We start from the raw sequence: 21845 nt of genomic DNA on the forward strand, positions 1-21845 counted from the left end.
GTGTAAGTTGGCTGTAAGTGTTGTAGGTATACTCGTAAGTTTTAAGTTCTAACTTGGTAGTAAGTAAGTAGGAAATATTCGGTAGGTATTATACATACTACACACACACACACACAAACAAACATACATAATTTTGGACAATTTTTCGGGGGAATTTTGAGAAAAAAACAACGAAAAATATGGAATCGATATTTTAATGGCTAAAAAAAAGTCAAAAACGTTGGATAGGGTGGGTTGCCGTCAAGTTAGTTTTGTTTTTAGGCTTCAAATGTATTTTTTTTTTTTTTTAAACGGAACGGTTTAGACAGATCGTCAAAAAATTGATAGTCAAAAGGTGTGTTTCAAGAAGGTTTGAAGTCAAATGGAATTTATTTACCACAATGCAGTCAACCGAGTCTAAGTTCAGAAAGACGGACATTATGGTTGACACACCCTCGTTAAAATTTTGAAGTATAATTATCGGCTGCTTGAACATTTAAATCGCAAATCACCCCGTATCTGATTTTTTTCCAATGTAATACAACTAGGCATTAAGCCGATCTATTGAATGGGATGATTAAGGCTCAGATACTCTAAGTGCAGATCTAATAGATATTTTTTGAAATTTTTCCCTGCGTCTCGAATTTGCAGACTAAAAACAGAAAATCTTGCAATACTGTTGTGCATTGATGTGGCCGAACCAATGTATCTTGTACAACTCATATAATTCGTTGTTGTATATTAATTTCCATTAGAATTATTCACTCCTCATAACAATTCAGATTCAGTATTAAGCACTTGGTCTTCCGATAAAGCAGTTTTGAATCCTTTTGTTATCAAAAACAAATAGCAGTTTCTCCTTGCTTTCAGATGGTAATTCTTGTACTTGATATTTACTCCGTTCACCCAAGTGAATGGTCATAGCCAACTTTCGTTAATCAAAATGTATGCTACTTTAAGATATACGGCAATTAGTGAATGTTCGAAATGGTTGACTATTCGAGCATCTGGAGATTGAAAGATTCATATGTGTATTTTAAACCAAGGGAACCTCAAAACGTCGTTATCTCTCACCGTTTCGTGCTTCTGAAATAGTCCGTAACAGCTTTTTTACAGCATGACAGCATTCTCAAAACAGCTTCATACCTTCGTTCTAAGAAGTCATAAGCCTCTTGGTAGAATCTTATTCCTGTTCGGTAAAAATCAGTTTTGGTGCAACTACAACTTAGGTGATTTCTTTTGATCCAATTAATATTTCTTTTTTTATATAATCTTTGTCTTCGGAATCTCAGGTTTAAATAATATGAACTGCGGCAGGAGACCTATGGTCTCAAATTTCAGATGCATACTTTAAAATTTGTAGTCCAGTGTCGTTTCGGTCCTGGTATCTATCAAAGTGGTTCAGAAGTTAACTTAAGAAATACAAGTTGGGGATAGAGCTCAGATTTCATCGCTGGATCAAAGATCTAAAGGACCAACGCATTTAGAAGCTATTTTGGTTTAATTTCCAAACTTGTGCTCCTTAACGGCCATATTATTCACTAGTTTAAAAAAACATCTGGATGTAAAAAAAATTCAATCAAAAAAATAAATCCAAATCAATAATATTCACTACTTTAATCCAAACTTAAATCCAATTTTTAAATCCAATCTTGTTTAATTCAAATAAATTAGAAACTGCTCTCCGGAGGCCAGTTTAACTTTATAAATTCATTTTCAAAGTGTTCAATTGTTTTCTCAAGTATTTGGAAAACGAAAAATAGAGATAAATACAAACTATAAAAAATTTGTTGAGTAATAACGTAATTTATTTCGTTTATTTAATAGGAACAAAAATTTAAATCCTTGGATTCATGAATCCAGAATGAATAATATGGCCGCAAGACTACTTCTGTTGTAACTTTGTAACTTACAATGAAGCTCTTAGAAACATTTCATAACAATTAATAACAACAAATATACTTACCATCAAGCTTAATATAAATACGATTTAATTCGATGGAATGTTTGATTTATTTGTCCTTATAGTAGTTGCATCTTTCAGTTATCTCCAAATGTGTATTTTTTGAACTCTTGAACCCATAATTTATTTCAATTAAAAATTTTCTATCGAAAGCTTCTTCTCATGCTTAATTAGGATTCTGCCTATGCTGAAAGAATAACGGCCATATTATTCACTCTGGATTTAGTTTGGATTAAAGTTAATTTTAAATCCAATCCATTAAATCTGAATTTCATAAATCCAAGGATTTAATTTTTTGTTCTTATTATTCACTCAAAAAAATTATGTGATTATTCAATAAATTTTGTATAATTTGCATTTATCTTTATTTTTCCTTCATAAAATACTTGAAAAAACAACTGAACACTGTGAAACTGAATTTTACATCTGGATTTATAAAGTTAAACAGACCTCCAGAGAGCAGTTTAAATTTGTTTGGATTTAACGAGATTGGATTTAAAAAATTGGATTTAAGATTGGATTTAAGTAGTGAATATTATGGAATTGGATTTATTTTTGACATTTGAAATTGTTTACATCCAGATGTATTTTTTAAATTAGTGAATAATATATCCGTAAAACAAGAAAAAATTCAAAATGAAATCATAACTACTACAAATTTGTACTTTCTTTAATTTCTAAATTTATTCAATTTCAACTTTAACTCTATGATAAGCATTACTCAACACACCACGCAAATTCCATGTATACTTAAAACTTTCCGGTTGTGTATTATAAGCTGAATCAACTGCTTTCGACCAAATTTCAACTTGCTTACAACCAGATGGTACAGGAAGCTTAGCTGACCAAAGTGACCAACCATAATGACGACCATCGGGTAAATCTTCCTGCTCCAATTCAGCTACATGCCAAGTCTCCCCACCATCCGAAGTTAAATCAACACGAACTATTCTACGTCCACCTCCTGACCATGCATAACCTTTCACATTTATACATCCATTTACAATTTGTACTTTTTCACCTTGTGAGGGACTGCAGATTGCAGAAGTAACTGGCATTGCTTGAATGGCAGGTGATTTTGTAAAATCCACTGTATCCCAATCGGTGCTAGGACTAAAGCCTTTATAGTCATTTTGTTGCCAGTGAGATGATGACTCACTATCAGAGATTATAATTCGACTTAGCCATTTTACATTCCTCGCTCCAACTGTACCGGGAACAATCGCTCTCAGAGGGAAACCATGATCACGATTTATAGTCTCTCCATTCATCTCATAAGCAAGTATGACATCACCCCGTTCGTCCATGGCTTTGGAAAGGGGTATCGAAGCACCATAAGGATGCGAAGTGGGATCCAAATCACAACCTTCAAAAATCACATGACGCTTTTCATCTGACTCAACTCCCATAGCCAAGAGGATATCTCTCAGCTTCGCTCCTGACCATTTAGCATTACCCACAGCTCCCCCACTCCACGAAAGACCTTTGACTGGCTTCACTTCAGTCATCTCAGAACGCCGATTCCCTCCACACATAACTGCCGCTGTAACAGTGACTTTAGGAAGCTTCTTAATCTCTTCCAGAGTAAATGACCTTGTTGTATCAGACTCTTCAATTTCAATATCAAGTTCATAGCCTTCAGCATCAATTACAGGAACAGGCAGATGATTCCTCACATAAAAGAACTCATTTGGAGTAAGGAAATTCTCTGCCAGCAGACTCAGAGGTGGCTCCGCATTAAATGGCCTCTCTGATGCAGGCTTAAGCAGTGGATGCCTTTTAGGTTCATTCCCCCATGGCGATCCCATGTCCTCAGTACTAACTTCATCAGCCTTATCGAGATTCCCAATCCGATAAGACTCTAAAAGTGTGAGAATCTCTTTATTATTATGCTGTTGGTAAATATGCCAAAATGGATCTATGGCACTTCCAGCGCCAAGCATGATTTTGTCACTTCCCGGATGTTTTGGAATGAATTCAGTAATATCATAAACCCCAACTCCATAAGTTACCCAGACTCTCTTCTCAAGAGTGTCATGTTTTGTAATTTGCTCTTGTTTATAAGTTGGCAAGTCTGTTCGACGTTCTTTGTGCCAATTTTCATGGGTGTCATTGTTAGTGGCAGTCTTTTCAAGAGCTGACACCTCTTTGGCTAGAATATAGGCAGTTCCAATTCCACCCAACCCTATTCCCAAGGTCAACAATGATATGAAATGTCTTTTAGACTTACCCCAACCATCATTTTCTTGTTGACCTCGTTTAGATGAATAGACACAGTAATAGCAAGATATTGAGTTTATTCTTGCCTCCTGCTGATGTTGTTGCAGTAAGTAGGGCTTTGTGGCATGTTGATTACTCAATTTAAAGATACTACGTATTAGCACCCTTTGCATCTTGAGACTCTTGTCCTGAGTATATTTGTACTGTGTTGTTTTTTATGTGTTATCACTTTTTAAAACGTGATGATAGCTATGCACTTCATGTTTTTTTAGTGTTGTTTTTTTTTAGTACGAGTAGGCTGTTTTTTTTAACAAAATAGAAAAAGAAGATAAGACAACGAACAACGTGTCACCCTTAAGTAATGATTATTTCTTCAAGGGCAAATCTTGCTCTTGCGGGATGCTGTCAGTTCGACCACTTTGTTCGTGTTTACGTTTATTTTTGGACTATTTCCATTTCGGCTTGCGAAAGCGGAAGAGGAAGATTCAAGATTTTTTGTTTATACGGCGCATGTGATGTCATATTATTTGTTTGTTATCAGCTGTTTTGATTAGAAGAGATGTCAAGTGGAGAAAGCTTTTTTGGAAGAGCTTTTTTCAAAATGGCTTTTCTTTCGTATTTCTTTAAAGGCTTGGCCACACTGGAGGGTATGCGGTAGCGGTACGGGTAGCGGTGAGGGTACTTGTATGAAAAAAATTCCAAACTGACATATCAACGTTCAGATGTGGAATTTTTTTCATACAAATATCGTTACCACTACCCGTACCTCTACCGCATACCCTCCGGTGTGGCCAAGCCTTAAGGTGGATACAGAATGGAAAAAGTTTTTGGAGTTTAAATTTGTTTTCCATTGACAAACTAATTTGCTTTAGATGAGAAATTGAACTTTTTTTTATTTATAAGATTTTTTAAGATTTTTAAGATTTGTGAGGGTATTGATATAAATTACACTGGGCGACAAGGATTTTCTTATATGTATTAGGTGTGTTTTTTAATACAACCGGTCTTAACTGGGTAAATGGTAAATACAACAACACCTTAGCCTTAGTTGTTTAGCCCGGAGATTTCTCTGGGTTTAACTTTTTGAACAGTTTTAAATCTTTACTACCAAACTATTTTTTTCATAAATTGTTTAGAATTTGTTTACAAACGTGAAAACTGACGTTTGGAATGACAAAATGTATTTAACCAGTTTTGCTAGCATACATTTTTCTATCTCTTTGTAAATATGACAACTTTCAATTTTTGTTGTGTCTGCTGTTTTTGGAACATTCAATACACAGTGCTGCCAAGATTTCAGGTTAAGCCAAGGCGTTTTTTTTTTGTCCAGTTAAGAACGGTGGTAATAAAAATTACACCTATTGATATATGAAAATTACAGTGGCAGTAGGGGTTTTGTTTTATTAATTTCGAAGATTTTGAGGTGCTGAACTCGAAATCCGAAGTTGAATCAGTTCTATCAGCTCGCGTTTCCAAGATATTCCCGTTATAAACATGGCTGTTCTAATATTTGTTTGAATTTGAAAACGGAAACGCAAATTAAATCCGTACGGTTTGAAAACGGTTCTTCTAATTTCCATTCGACTTTTTTTTTTTTTTTGGAGAATATTGTTTTCCGGTAGCAAATTGCTACGCGGATTGAAAATTTAATTTTAGATCCGTTCTTTTTTCGAAACACATATGAATCCGCGAAATGTGTTCGATTACGGAATTCGGAGTAGCTAAAATTCGAAAACGGGAGCAAATAGAATTCGAATGGAAATCAGAACAGCCGTGAAAATCTCAATTATCGATTGAGCAGTGGTTTCGTTTCAGAAGCAAAATAATACTACAATGACCTTAAAATTAAAAGTGAAAAAGGGGGAAATTTACAAAAGTTAAATTTTTTTATTTCTTTCTAGTGCTATTTGTTTTTGGAAATAAACTACAAAAATTGGTTTTTAAACCAAAAAATAAATATTGTCATCCTATGGGGTAGAAAAAGCATGAAAAGAACGAATAGTAAATGTACTAGATCATCTACTCATAAGTAGTTTACCACTACGCAAAGAGGGGCTTAAATAAATACTCATGAGTAGTTTAAAACCGTAATCTAGTACCTACTAAACCTCATTCTCTCTAGTGATAGTATGAACGAGCACATATTAAAAATGTTAAAATAATTTGGAGGCAGTATAAAAAAAAGAATAACTTACTTGACGGCAACAAAATGGAATGATATTTTTTAAGGATTTGTTCAAAATAATTTAGATAAGTAAAAATTTTAAAAATAAAACAAAAAAAAAATAAATAAACAATAATTGTAAATTTGAATGTGTAAAAAGTTTTTCACGTTTCACTATCTTTTTTCTATACAAAAAAAAAACTAAACCAAAAAATATAAAACAAACAAAAAACAATATTTTGTTTAGCCTCTCTATTGTTATTATAATCTAAATTTAACTCGAATAATATTTATATACTTCATTACATTTATATAACGCTATATAAAATGCTCATGTAAATAATCTACATCATAAAATAACTGGTAATTTTAAGTTTTAAATAAGCCAAAAAAATATCTTCGACCTTTTTGAATATTTTTTTTCTCTCTCGTGTCTTTTTTACATAAATTTTATTTATACGCTTATGAACTTCTTACATCTGTACATCTATCTATTAAGAAATAGTGGAACAAATAAAATTATATTAAAACTAAAATTATGTTTATTATATTAAACTGTAAAACAAAACAATAAGTAAAAAAATCAAAATTCTGGCGTCAAAAGATATAAAAACCGATTTCGTAGAATCTTTTGATTTAGGGCCAGTAAAAAAGTTTTTACGGACTTTACCTTGTTTTCAACATTTTTGAAAAAAAAAGTGCATTGAATGCATTTTTACCACTTTAAATGCAACACCATTGCACTTTTGTCCAAAATTAACCAAAGACTTTGGTGTTCAATTGTTTTGAACACTTTTGAAAAAAAGTGTATTGAATGCATTTTTACCACTTTAAATGCAACACCATTGCACTTTTGTCCAAAATTAACCAAAGACTTTGGTGTTCAACTGTTTTGAACATTTTTGAAAAAAAAGTGCATTGAATGCATTTTTAACACTTTTAATGCAACTCCATTGCACTTTTGTCCAAAATTTACCAAAGACGTTGGTGTTGAACTGTTTTGAACATTTTTGGAAAAAAGTGCATTGAATGCATTTTTAACAATTTTAATGCAACACCATTGCACTTTTGTCCTAAATTAACCAAAGATTTTGGTGTTGAATTTTGACCATACTAAATGAATTTTTAAAAAGGTCAATGCAATTTATCAAAAATTGACCTAGAGACTTTGGTGTTGAAAAAAGTCATCTCGAAGCGCACTTGCTAGATCCTCGAATCAAGTTATCCATGGGATTTCCTTTAAAAACCCAATTTCGTTCGAGTCTTATAATTCACAGCCACTTATTGCCAAAAGTTGTACCTAAGCTCGAAAAATATAGGCAAAATTTCATCGTCAGATTGAAATAATCTGAAATTGAGAAGAAAAAAATTGCAAAAAAAACGAAGAAATTTCAAGACAAATGGATAATTATATGGAAAGAGGATTTTTTAGAAATGTAAGTTTATTAAAATATTATTCCTTAACCATTGTTTAATAAGTTTTTTAACTTTTAGTTTGGCCCGAGGAATTGGATCAATCCAAGAATGTGGTTAAATTCGAGGAGGGGATATTTTTTGGTAAGCAAAATATATTTGTTTTTAATTATAATTTAATAAATTCATAATTTTGATTGCAAAGCCACCAAATAATATCCCATCTATGCTGGCAATTGAAGGTTCCGAACCATCGGAAGAAAGGCCTTCGTTAACAGCCATGCAGCTCTTTGTAAGTTGTGTTGAATTGAATCTTGATATAGTCTAAGAGCCGGGAGCAGATTTTTTGCGTGAGAGGTAACCGATTCATATTAATATTAGAATAACTCCCAGCCATGGTGATGACGAAAACGAACGTCTGCCAGCATGTGTCTGCGCCTTTGCTGAGAAAAAGTGCATCAAAAGTACATTTTTTCTGAAAATTGATTTAGTGAGGGTAACCACCTGGAAACAATTGGAACCTGACGCCCTCGTCGCCCTGATTACAAAAATACCCATGACAGACGTTTTAACCGCGCCCAAACACCCGACAGACGAGCCTGAAAACGCGTTTTTTTACGCGTTTTTAGGGATTGGGGTAACCACCTAAAAACAATTGGAACCTGACGCCCTCGTCGCCCTGATTACAAAAATACCCATGACAGACGTTTTAACCGCGCCCAAACACCCGACAGACGAGCCCAAAAACGCGCATTTTTACGCGTTTTTAGGGATTAGGGTAACCACCTAAAAACAATTGGATCCTGTAGCCCTTGACTCCCTGAATGCAAAAATACCCACGACAGACATTTTATCCGCGCCCAAACACCCGACAGACGAACTCGAAAACGCGATCTTTTACGCGAACGCAAGGGCTTGGGGCAACAACTTGAAATTAGTCTCATTCTGTTGGTCTTGACTCTCTGATTACAAAAATACCCATGACAGACGTTTTAGCTGCGCCCAAACCCCCAACAGACGAGTTCTAAATCGCGATCTTTTTCGCGAAATAAAAAACCAAGGACTTGAGGTCACCATTTGAAATTAGTCTCATTCTGTTGGTCTTGACTCCCTGATTGCAAAAATACCCATGACAGACGTTTTACCTCCACCCAAACCCCCAACAGACGAGTCATAAATCGCGATCTTTTTCGCGAAATAAAAAAGCAAGGACTTGGGGTAACCACTTGAAATTAGTCTCATCCTGTAGCCCTTGACTCCCTGATTGCAAAAATACCTATGACAGACGTTTTATCCGCGCCCAAACACCCGACAGACGAACCCAAAAACGCGATTAAATTTTTTAATTGAAGATTTTTGTGAACAAAAAATTTTTTTCAAAAATGTTGCTTAAATTTCATACATTTACTAATGCCAAAAGATTGGCTAGGCAATTAAAGGAAAACAACTATTTAAGAGTCATAGACAATCTTCCACCGTTTAGGCGATAAATGTAATTTTCTCATAAATTGACTTCAAACACAAAATATTTTGAGCACAACGGTCAGCACCTAGAATATTAGCATACACTTACTTAGGGTGACCAGCAATAACAATATTTGCATACACGTTTTTAATAAGCCAGAATTTCATTTCTACATATTGCATTTATCGCCTAAGCGATGGAAGATTGTCCTTCACTCTTAAGCATGGAATACGCGGTACAATTATCGTACCGATTATCGTACAAAATTTGAATCGCATTCGATAATTGTATCGTATGTGTGCACCAAAGTATCCGCTGTACCCATATCGCACGGTCGAATGTTGATGATGGAAAACAAAAGGTAGTATGCGATTGATTAGATGAGGGTTGTAGCGTGTGTGGGTTTTTAATTCACCCATGATTCAGTTTTTGAGATTACATAAATTGTTTTTACCTAACATCCAAATAATGGATAAAAATGTGAAAATTTATTTGACAGATAATGAAATCGTAAGTGAATCGCATGGTGTATGTGCTTTTTTCGATATTGTTAACGATATCGGTACATCTCAAGTCGTGTACTATGATTGTATCGTGTATTCCATGCCTTATAGTTGTTTTCCTTAAATTCCCTAACCAATCTTATGGCATTAGTAAATTTATGAAATTTAAGCAACATTTTTGAAAAAAATTTTTTGTTCACAAAAATCTTCAATTAAAAAATTTAATCGCGTTTTTGGGTTCGTCTGTCGGGTTTTTGGGCGCGGATAAAACGTCTGTCATAGGTATTTTTGCAATCAGGGAGTCAAGGGCTACAGGATGAGACTAATTTCAAGTGGTTACCCCAAGTCCTTGCTTTTTTATTTCGCGAAAAAGATCGCGATTTATGACTCGTCTGTTGGGGGTTTGGGTGGAGGTAAAACGTCTGTCATGGGTATTTTTGCAATCAGGGAGTCAAGACCAACAGAATGAGACTAATTTCAAATGGTGACCTCAAGTCCTTGGTTTTTTATTTCGCGAAAAAGATCGCGATTTAGAACTCGTCTGTTGGGGGTTTGGGCGCAGCTAAAACGTCTGTCATGGGTATTTTTGTAATCAGAGAGTCAAGACCAACAGAATGAGACTAATTTCAAGTTGTTGCCCCAAGCCCTTGCGTTCGCGTAAAAGATCGCGTTTTCGAGTTCGTCTGTCGGGTGTTTGGGCGCGGATAAAATGTCTGTCGTGGGTATTTTTGCATTCAGGGAGTCAAGGGCTACAGGATCCAATTGTTTTTAGGTGGTTACCCTAATCTCTAAAAACACGTAAAAATGCGCGTTTTTGGGCTCGTCTGTCGGGTGTTTGGGCGCGGTTAAAACGTCTGTCATGGGTATTTTTGTAATCAGGGCGACGAGGGCGTCAGGTTCCAATTGTTTTTAGGTGGTTACCCCAATCCCTAAAAATGCGTAAAAAACGCGTTTTCAGGCTCGTCTGTCGGGTGTTTGGGCGCGGTTAAAACGTCTGTCATGGGTATTTTTGTAATCAGGGCGACGAGGGCGTCAGGTTCCAATTGTTTCCAGGTGGTTACCCTCACTAAATCAATTTTCAGAAAAAATGTACTTTTGATGCACTTTTTCTCAGCAAAGGCGCAGACACATGCTGGCAGACGTTCGTTTTCGTCATCACCATGGCTGGGAGTTATTCTAATATTAATATGAATCGGTTACCTCTCACGCAAAAAATCTGCTCCCAGCTCTCGGTCTAATATAATTGTTTAAAATTTCATTTTTATATCCAGCACAATATTGGAATGGTATATTTCCCCGAAGTTACAACCATAGTAACAAGGACTCGGGCCATCCGAGTGTTGAGACGTCCAGGAAGGGTCCGTTTTTCGGTATGTTTGTATTTTTTTTTCATTTGACTTTTAATTTATTTAATTAATTTATTTTTATTTTGACATTTTTGATACATTGATTGCTATGTTTTTTATTTTTTTATTTTCAGAGAACTAATATGATTTTACACTGGCTACAGTGTAAAATCTGGAGAATTCGCAGAAAAATAAAGAAAAATGTGAAACCTTCTTGTGTCGTCTTTTGTGTGGTTTGCTTTTTTATTGGTTTAGCTATTTAATAATTATTAAATAGCTAAACCAATAAAAAAGCAAACAATTATAATTTATTATATTTTATTAATTTATTTTCTGTTTTTATTTTACAGGTTTTCTTCTTTAAATAAAAATAAATACTTTTTTATCTTTATTTACAGCAAAAAAAAAAATTTTGTTTCATTTTCCATTTATACATAGGTGGATGTATTTTTATGCTTTATTTCAGGTTAAGTGATGGATTTTTTTTATTTTAGAATTTGAATTTTCAACTGATTTTCAGGCAAAACACATAAACACGCTTTATATTTTATTGGAAAATGTAAATGCACTAGATTTTACATTGAACGATTTTTTTTTTTATAAATTACAGATTGTGGCGGTTTCCCTTTTTCGAAAAATTAGTATTTATTTTGTTGTATTTTAAAGCTACTTTTGGTATACATACATTATACTATATATATAAATCTGTGGTTTTTGGTAGAAACATTTTCACTAATGTTTTTGGAGTTATCATGTCTATGCCAAAGTCTTTGTATTCCTTATTAAAAATTGTAGCTGCATCAGTTTTCTGTACATACACGCATTTACGTACTGTTTTGTTGCCCACTCCTCGATTTCATCGCTTCTACAATTAAAATTATACAGATTTTGAAGTGGGGTTTGTAATCTCTTTGTGTAAAGATTATTGCTTTTTAAGATATTTCTGGAATTTAAATTTTAAACTCAATAAGTACGCTACGAGATCATACCTCAACGGAGTTCTTTCTTCTATTTTTGAGACTACAGTAATAATAAATTTCGAGTTTAAACTTTAAAAGTTCTTCTTCTCCTGTAGTACCTTTTATTTTGTAATGAACTTATTGGCCTTATAATGATCATTAAAGTTTATTACTTCCAAAAAATTGAACTCCAATCGTTTACATTTGACATCTTCGTACAATTGTTAACGATTTTTTTTAGTATACGCATACTTAATAAGTTTTTTATCTAATATAAGTTAGTCTTCATATAAGTAAAATAAAATACTAAAGCGTTTTCGGCTTAATGTTTTAATATTTTAATATATTTGGGAGTGGATGTATAATTAATATGTGAGTGTGCAGTTTTATAGCCTTATACGTCCTTATAACGAATTCAAAAGTCTGGCTTTATATTGATTTCAGGGGGTTAAAAAACGTCAGTTTTTCAATTCATATTCTTTAATACATACATGAACTGATGATCTGTCATTTCTGATAAGCCTGAAGACATCAATCTTGACGATACGATCAATATCAATACAACTCAAGATATATAAGCTGTTTAAGGGCTTTGCTTTGGAGACTTTTCTGTTTATTTTATTTTAATTAAAAAAAAAGCTTATATCTTGAGTTCTATTTGTCGCATTGGTAAGACTGAGGTATTTAGGACTAGGGGAAATGAAACAGCATCGGTCCTTATATTCAGAATGTGAATTTGTCTTAATTTAGCCTATTTACATTAATTGAAAAACTGGCGTTCTTTAACCCCCAGAAAACCATATTTGAAAGAAAATTAAGTTCAACCCGTTTCGGATGCGAACAAATTCTCCTTGGATATGATTGTCTTTGAAAACTTAATAAACAAGTCTTAAGAAAATATGATTTATTTACAGCTTCAAGGAGTTTATCTTGAAACTAAAGTGCTTTGCCGTGATTGATAACATAATTAACTATTCATTTTGTCCCAGCGAATGTTTAAATAATGATATGGGAAAAAATCCCTGGCCACTTTCTTAATTCTTTCACTTTTCCTGACCAAAATTGTGTTACCTGACTTTCCAGTTTAGCGGACACCATGATTTAATTATATAATTCCTAAAAATTTTCTATAACGTCCTCATAATTCAGTATTTTTGTTTAATGTCGATAATGCGACTAGATTGAAATAATATATTTTTGTTTTTGTTTAAAAAGTTTTAAACTTTTGTTAAATTTTATTTTTCGTTTGTTTTTTATGTTCGCTACTTTATTCTAATTTCTTTATTTCGTAAAATACAATAAACATTCAAAATATTCGAAGACACAGAGATTCATCTCTTCGTCAAGTCACATTAAATAATTATGTGTGGACGGATACGCAGATTAATTTTAAGTAAATTTCTAATTCTAGACACAAAAAATTTGTAAAATATAAAGGCACTTTGTGTGTACATAAATGTGTGATTGTTGGACGGATTATAAAATGTGTAACAAAAATACAAAAAATCTTAATTCTATAGTTTTATGAAAAAAAAGCATGTTTTTTACATCTCTCTATATGTAACCATGTAGACTACGAGATTGACTCTGATGATGGCGAGGTGGTTGATAGCCAGGCTCCTGCATTTCCATTTGCATGACCAGATTCTTACTATCGCCACGCAATTCATAAGCATCCTTTGCCTCACGATAAAGAATCATTGCAGCAAGTCCTAAAATCATAAATGCAACAACAGCCAACGAGTAAGACCAGGAGAGGACGTTAAACTTTGGATACATTAGCCAGTCGCGACGATAAGCGCAGCAACCAAAGATGACCACAGCCACAAACATACAGAGGCCTTTTCAAAAGTTAAATTAAGGAAAAATTGTCAAGTAATAATACAAAAATGAACATGAAAAACTTAAAATAGATAAAAAGACAAACAATAAAGACAAACTACAAATATTTCTTACAATATTTTTTAACAATAAAAACAAAATACAAATATTTTTAAATAACGTAATGCCGGGAATTATATTAAATTTTTGACTAGGCTTTTTTTATATAAAAAAAATTACTCGCACACAATTACGAATACAAATATATCATTTGGCAATATCTTTTTGCCACAAGAGATCATTGGATTTGTCACAAAAATCTCTGTTTCAAATGGAAATCCATATAAAATAGCTTGATTTAAAAACGCAAATTAAGGCCCAATTTATTCACTCTCCATTATTTTTAAAGGCTCCATTAAAAATTATAAAACTGTCAAATCGCATACAAATTTTAAAATTTCCCTTTTTTAATGGCGACTTTAAATTTAATGGAGTGTGAATAAATTGGACCTAAGTGTACAATTCTAGCTTTTGAAAAAGGTATCATTGAAAACTGTAACTGTTGCTGTTGTTTTTTAATATTTTTTTTAGTTTTTTAGAAAATTGACCCTCCCGCTTAAAGGGGGAGGACATAGACTCTTCCTCCCATAACAAAAAAATTATTGTATTGCATACCTCTACAAAAAACGGTTTTAAATTGTCGGCGCCTAAGTTATCGTACTCGAGCCTTGTGTTGATATGACTTTTTCACGAAAAAAAGAATTTTTTACGGGGGATATCTCGAAAAAAAGCTAATCCGATTTTAGTAAAAAGGGATTATTATTGCTGAGGCCTTATTTTTAGTTTTTCATTTTAGGTCAACCTTAAACTTTTTCAGGATCAATGTGTATGACACAAATGTTTTTGATGCCATGTGAAAAATATGCTACACTGATGAAATTCGGGATGAAGGTTTTATATAAAGCACATAGAGTCTACAAAATTATCTTGAGTGAAAGGATGTTTTTTTTTAAGAAATCATGAAATTAGGAATTTGTACCACAAAATCTGGGACAAAAATGTTTAAAAATGAAAATTGGTATAAATGTTTCATTTATAACAGAAACCAAGAATCTAATTAGTCTATAAAACAAGTTTAGGTGATGGGTGTTTTTGTTTTGGAAAATAAGGAAAATCTGCAATAAGTCCGATAAAATAAATAGTAAAAAAGGTGTGCTTACGAAATTTATTAAAAATGTTTTCATTCCCATGGGAACTATACGAATTTAATAAGTCTATACATTTTTTCATGTAAAAGAGATTTTATTTTAGGTGTAGAGAAAATGTGGGTATATTTTAAAAAGTAAGTAATATTAGTGGAAATGGATAAGCCGGAAATGGCTGATAGGTGCACTTTTGACTGTTCTGAAACCGAATAGAAAAAGTTTCTATCGCAACCAGTTTAGAAAATATTACCTTTTTTTCGTTCAGTTTACTTTAAATTTCATCATCTAACGTTTTCTTTAACCACAACCACGAATGAATGAATTTTATAAATTTCTTATTTTTATAATTTTCTACAATAATTGGCTCAATACATAAGAAGTTAAAAGTTTTTAAAACTGTTGCATCTTTTCTTTAAAAAAATTTTTAAATTTGTTTTATTATGCAAAATGTGAAAAAAATTTTTTTATGAAAATTTTCAAACACCTGTGGTATAAAAAAAATCCATAGGAACGTAGGTAACCAACTTTTTTAAAATAATGCGCGTCCAAAGGCGATTGCAGAATGGTAAAAGTTTTTATCAAATCTAGAGTTACTAGGAAGTTATTGGTACCAAAGTGCAAAAAAGCCTATTAATTTAATAAATTATTTTAACTGTAAAATCTTAAGTTTTTCACATTGCTGCCACAAATGGATGGATTCCATCAGTTTTTTTTAATCAGTCATATTTTACAATAATTCTTCTTACACATAACTATTAAAAAAGTATTATAACCGTTGAACAATGGCTATAAAAAAATAATTTAACTTTTTTTAATGCAAAGTAGAAAAAAAAAAAATATTTGTTTTTTCTACTTTGCATTAAAAAAAAGTTAAATTAATTTTTTATAGCCATTGTTCAACGGTTATAACACTTTTTTAATAGTTATGTGTAAGAAGAATTATTGTAAATTATGACTGATTAAATAAACTAATGGAATCCATGCATTTGTGGCAGAAATTTGAAAAACTTAAGATTTTTCAGTTAAAATAATTTATTAAATTAATAGCCTTTTTTTACACTTTGGTACCAATAACTTCCTTGTAACTCTAGATTTGATAAAAACTTTTACCTTTCTGCAATCCCCTTTGGACGCGCATATTTTTAAAAAAGTTGGCTACCTACGTTCCTATGGATTTTTTTTATACCACAGGTGTTTGAAAATTTTCATAAAAAAATTGTTTTCACATTTTGCATAAAAAAACAAATTTCAAAATTTTTTTTAAAGAAAAGATGCAACAGTTTTAAAAACTTTTAACTTCTTATGTATTGAGCCAATTATTGTAGAAAATTATAAAAATAAGAAATTTATAAAATTCATTCATTCGTGGTTGTGGTTAAAGAAAACGTAAGATGATGAAATTTAAAGTACACTGAACGAAAAAAAGCTAATATTTTCTAAACTGGTTGCGATAGAAATTTTTTCTATTCGGTTTCAGAACAGTCAAAAGTGCACCTATCAGCCATTTCAGGCTTATCCATTTTCTACCGGACACCCTGTATAAGTTAAAAGGTCCCAAATAAATCCAATTTTTGTAAGAAAAATCAAAAGCGTGCTATTTCTTTGTCCATAGCTGTATATAAACTGTTTAGAAAATACTGAATCAGGTATAATTTAAAATAGCTTTAAAGATTCTTAAACTGTGAGACGATTATCGTCTTTTCGATTATCATTTTCAAAATTACGGAAAGACCCTCCTGTACTAATTCCCGTAAACGTTTATTGTTAAAAAATAAATAATTTGTATCAGTATATAAGAAGTTGGTCTTTGTTATCTATTTTATTGAAACTTATACAGTTCCAGAACGTATAATAAATTTATAGAAAAACTTACTTGAGACAGCGCACAAAATAAAAGAGATTCTAGTTAGAATCCATTCGTATTGTAAGACTCCTTTGAGTGGCAAACGAGTAATAATCATCGAGAGAACTCCCAAACAAGCGTAGGCAAGTAAAAAACCAATTGTCACAAGAACTTGAACAGAGATTAACCATCCAGGAAGTAAGTACTCCCTAATTTCGTGATATTCCTAAAGAAATAACTCAATTTCATTCAAAACCAACCGAATCCAATTTAAAATGAATTAAACTCACATGACTATAAGCTCCATAGCAGCCAGTAAACTTTTTAGGGAATTGATAATTCGGATAGACAAAGTTCTTAAAACAATATTGCCAGATTCCCATATTCAAGAAGGCACTACGTGATTCCTCGTATGACTCAATCCAATAAGGCGAACAAAAAGCCATTAAAAGAGCAATGGAACCAATAAATGTAACAATTGCTCCAAAAACTAGGCCATCTAGGAAGTTAAAAGAATTTATTTTTATTACAAAAATTACAAAACACTTGGCGACGCCTCAAAAATCAGGTCAATTAGAGAAGAAATAGATTTTTGATTGATTACTCACTGGAAGCTTTGGGATAATCATTCTTTTCTGAACCTTCAACAGATTGTTCTTTGTGCATTTTGTTAGTATTTTCCAAATAATATTTTAATAAATAGAAATTTTAATAATTTATAATTATTTATTTGTTAAAAAATAAACAAAAAGTATTTCTTTTATCGGAAATCAACAAATTATCAATTTTTTTGTGGAAGAAAAGTGACAAGTTGTTGAAAAAGACACCCAACCCAAAAATAGTTATGGTGGAAACAAAATGATAGTGGGGGAATTTTTCTTGTTTGTGAAATGAGTGCGTTCAGTGTTGTAAAATGAGTGATGAGGACTGGTGTTTTTATGAAGTGTGTTCCATTCCATGTTATGGAATGTTTGTTCCTATCTCTAATACAAATTTACTATCGGAAATATGTCTTGACCAGAAACATCATTTTGACATTTGTTTCAATAGTCCCGTTCATTTGGAGGTGGTAGTTTACTTAGATAATCTAGTGCATTTACTACTAGAACTACTCATGCTTTTTTGCCGAGTAAATGGGAATTGCATTGATTCGATGAAAGTGCGTTCCATTGAAAATCGCTAGTAAACTACAAGTAGGACTTTGCAACATCCCAAAAAGGAACAGGGCTAATGTATCTGTTGCACCACAAGAATAAACAAAAAATACCAATACTGGAAACTTTCGTACGTCTTTCCCCCCCAAAACCATGTTGTGTACAGTGTTGTCTGTAAATATATGTGAAAGCCACCGCGTTGGTAAATGACGTTAACACGCACACATTTATAGATTCACGACATTCACCACACATCGGACAAGAAAAAACGATAAGTTCACGACATTCACCACACCTCGCAGCTTGTAGGCAAACGTCAGTTGACCGTCGAGTTTCCAGTCTTGGTATTTTTTGTTTATGACCACAAGATCGTAAATACCCCTATTGTAACGCCATATAAGCATTTATAAGGAACACTCGGGAGCTTATCGATTTTCAATGAGTGAGGCGGACCACTTGTATGGCCACTTTTAATTAATTTTGAATGTACTTTCCAATTTTCTCTTCAATGAGTGACGCAGGCTACAACAACAACAAAAAAACACCCTTGACTTGAGTTTCAATAACACACGGTTGAGACACGAAGCGACACAAAGCAATACATCAAGGAACGACGGGAAAAAATTTCAAACACGACATCCGAGTGAGGAGTACTACAAAAAAACAACACAAATAAAATAAAATTTTATAATATAAATATTTTTTTGAGTGGATTTTGCTATAAAAAGGCAACACCACAGCCAAATTATTCAGTTCATCTGTGGTCGTCGACAAGTACACATCGGCAAAGAGCTCCTGGAATGGGTGAGTGATATATCATGTCTCATCGGACATTTTGTACACAAGCTAGGCATACACTCGGGACATGCTCGGGACATTCTCGCGACATCCTCGGGAAAAGCTCGGGACAAGCTCGGGACATCTTCGGGACATGCTCAGGACATCTTCGGGACAGGCTCGGGACAAGCTCGGGAAAATCTCGGGCAAGCTACGGACATGCTCAGGACATGCTCGCCACATGCTCGGGACATGCCCGGGACATCTTCGGGACATGATCGGGACATGCTCGGAACATCTTCGGGACATGCTCGGGACATGCTCGGGACAAACTCGGGACATGCTCGGGACATGCTTGGAACATCTTCGGGACATCTACGGGACATGCTCGGGACATGCTCGGGACATGCTCGGGACATGGTCGGGACATCTTCGGGACATGCTCGGGACATCTTCGGGACATGCTCGGGACATCTTCGGGACATCTTCGGGACATCTTCGGGACATGCTCTGGACATCTTCGGGACATGCTCGGGACATGCTCGGGACATGCTCGGGACATCTTCGAGACATGCTCGGGACATGCTCGGGACATGCTCGGGACATGCTCGTTACAAGCTCGGGACATGCTCGGGACATCTTCGGGACATCTTCGGGACATGCTCGGGACAAGCTCGGGACATCTTCGGGACATCTTCGGGACATCTTCGGGACATCTTCGGGACATCTTCGGGACATGCTCGGGACATCTTCGGGACATCTTCGGGACATGCTCGGGACATGCTCGGGACATGCTCGAGACATGCTCGGGACATCTTCGGGACATCTTCGGGACATCTTCGGGACATGCTCGGGACAAGCTCGGGACATCTTCGGGACATCTTCGGGACATCTTCGGGACATGCTCGGGACATCTTCGGGACATCTTCGGGACATCTTCGGGACATGCTCGGGACATGCTCGGGACATGCTCGAGACATGCTCGGGACATGCTTGAAACATCTTCGGGACATGCTCGGGACATCTTCGGGACATGCTCGGGACATCTTCGGGACATCTTCGGGACATCTTCGGGACATGCTCGGGACATCTTCGGGACATCTTCGGGACATGCTCGGGACATGCTCGGGACATGCTCGAGACATGCTCGGGACATCTTCGGGACATCTTCGGGACATCTTCGGGACATGCTCGGGACAAGCTCGGGACATCTTCGGGACATCTTCGGGACATCTTCGGGACATCTTCGGGACATCTTCGGGACATCTTCGGGACATGCTCGGGACATCTTCGGGACATCTTCGGGACATGCTCGGGACATGCTCGGGACATGCTCGAGACATCTTCGGGACATCTTCGGGACATCTTCGGGACATCTTCGGGACATGCTCGGGACATGCTCGGGACATGCTCGGGACATCTTCGGGACATGCTCGGGACATCTTCGGGACATGCTCGGGACATCTTCGGGACATCTTCGGGACATCTTCGGGACATCTTCGGGACATGCTCGGGACAAGCTCGGGACATCTTCGGGACATCTTCGGGACATCTTCGGGACATCTTCGGGACATCTTCGGGACATGCTCGGGACATCTTCGGGACATCTTCGGGACATGCTCGGGACATGCTCGGGACATGCTCGAGACATGCTCGGGACATCTTCGGGACATCTTCGGGACATCTTCGGGACATGCTCGGGACAAGCTCGGGACATCTTCGGGACATCTTCGGGACATCTTCGGGACATGCTCGGGACATCTTCGGGACATCTTCGGGACATCTTCGGGACATGCTCGGGACATGCTCGGGACATGCTCGAGACATGCTCGGGACATGCTTGAAACATCTTCGGGACATGCTCGGGACATCTTCGGGACATGCTCGGGACATCTTCGGGACATCTTCGGGACATGCTCGGGACAAGCTCGGGACATCTTCGGGACATCTTCGGGACATCTTCGGGACATCTTCGGGACATGCTCGGGACATCTTCGGGACATCTTCGGGACATCTTCGGGACATCTTCGGGACATGCTCGGGACATCTTCGGGACATCTTTGGGACATCTTCGGGACATGCTCGGGACATCTTCGGGACATCTTCGGGACATGCTCGGAACATCTTCGGGACATGCTCGGGACATCTTCGGGACATGCTCGGGACATCTTCGGGACATGCACGGGACATGCTCGGGACATCACGGGACATGCTCGGGACATCTTCGGGACATCTTCGGAACATCTTCGGGACATGCTCGGGACATGCTCGGGACATCTTCGGGACATGCTCGGGACATCTTCGGGACATCTTCGGGACATCTTCGGGACATCTTCGGGACATCTTCGGGGCATTCTCGGGACATGCTCGGGACATCTTCGGGACATCTTCGGGACATGCTCGGGACAAGCTCGGGACATCTTCGGGACATCTTCGGGACATCTTCGGGACATCTTCGGGACATCTTCGGGACATGCTCGGGACATCTTCGGGACATCTTCGGGACATGCTCGGGACATGCTCGGGACATGCTCGAGACATGCTCGGGACATCTTCGGGACATCTTCGGGACATCTTCGGGACATGCTCGGGACAAGCTCGGGACATCTTCGGGACATCTTCGGGACATCTTCGGGACATGCTCGGGACATCTTCGGGACATCTTCGGGACATCTTCGGGACATGCTCGGGACATGCTCGGGACATGCTCGGGACATCTTTGGGACATCTTCGGGACATGCTCGGGACATCTTCGGGACATCTTCGGGACATCTTCGGGACATCTTCGGGACATGCTCGGGACATCTTCGGGACATCTTCGGGACATCTTCGGGACATCTTCGGGACATGCTCGGGACATCTTCGGGACATCTTTGGGACATCTTCGGGACATGCTCGGGACATCTTCGGGACATCTTCGGGACATGCTCGGGACATCTTCGGGACATGCTCGGGACATCTTCGGGACATCTTCGGGACATGCTCGGGACAAGCTCGGGACATCTTCGGGACATCTTCGGGACATCTTCGGGA

At 36.1% G+C, this 21845-nt stretch overlaps 3 protein-coding genes across 3 annotated transcripts; 1 reads left to right on the plus strand and 2 right to left on the minus strand.

The window, feature by feature from the left end:
- Positions 1-2594: 2594 nt before the first annotated feature.
- Positions 2595-4423, minus strand: LOC129919560 (sulfite oxidase, mitochondrial). The gene has a single exon (XM_056000481.1). It carries the CDS (start codon positions 4333-4335, stop codon positions 2626-2628), a length of 1710 nt encoding a protein of 569 aa, XP_055856456.1. The 5' UTR covers positions 4336-4423; the 3' UTR covers positions 2595-2625.
- A 2874-nt stretch (positions 4424-7297) lies between these two features.
- On the plus strand, positions 7298-11316 carry LOC129919354 (uncharacterized). The gene is made up of 5 exons (XM_056000212.1): positions 7298-7762; positions 7821-7883; positions 7945-8031; positions 10979-11077; positions 11188-11316. Exons 1-5 carry the CDS (start codon positions 7727-7729, stop codon positions 11314-11316), a joined length of 414 nt encoding a protein of 137 aa, XP_055856187.1. The 5' UTR covers positions 7298-7726.
- A 1941-nt stretch (positions 11317-13257) lies between these two features.
- LOC129918354 (uncharacterized) lies at positions 13258-17700 on the minus strand. Its single transcript, XM_055998830.1, has 4 exons — positions 17490-17700; positions 17172-17380; positions 16912-17107; positions 13258-13853 (listed from the first exon to the last, which is right to left on the minus strand). Exons 1-4 carry the CDS (start codon positions 17545-17547, stop codon positions 13567-13569), a joined length of 750 nt encoding a protein of 249 aa, XP_055854805.1. The 5' UTR covers positions 17548-17700; the 3' UTR covers positions 13258-13566.
- Between the last annotated feature and the right edge of the window lie 4145 nt (positions 17701-21845).

Source organism: Episyrphus balteatus, chromosome 4, assembly GCF_945859705.1.
Source record: "Episyrphus balteatus chromosome 4, idEpiBalt1.1, whole genome shotgun sequence".
Taxonomy (NCBI): Eukaryota; Metazoa; Arthropoda; class Insecta; order Diptera; family Syrphidae; genus Episyrphus; species Episyrphus balteatus.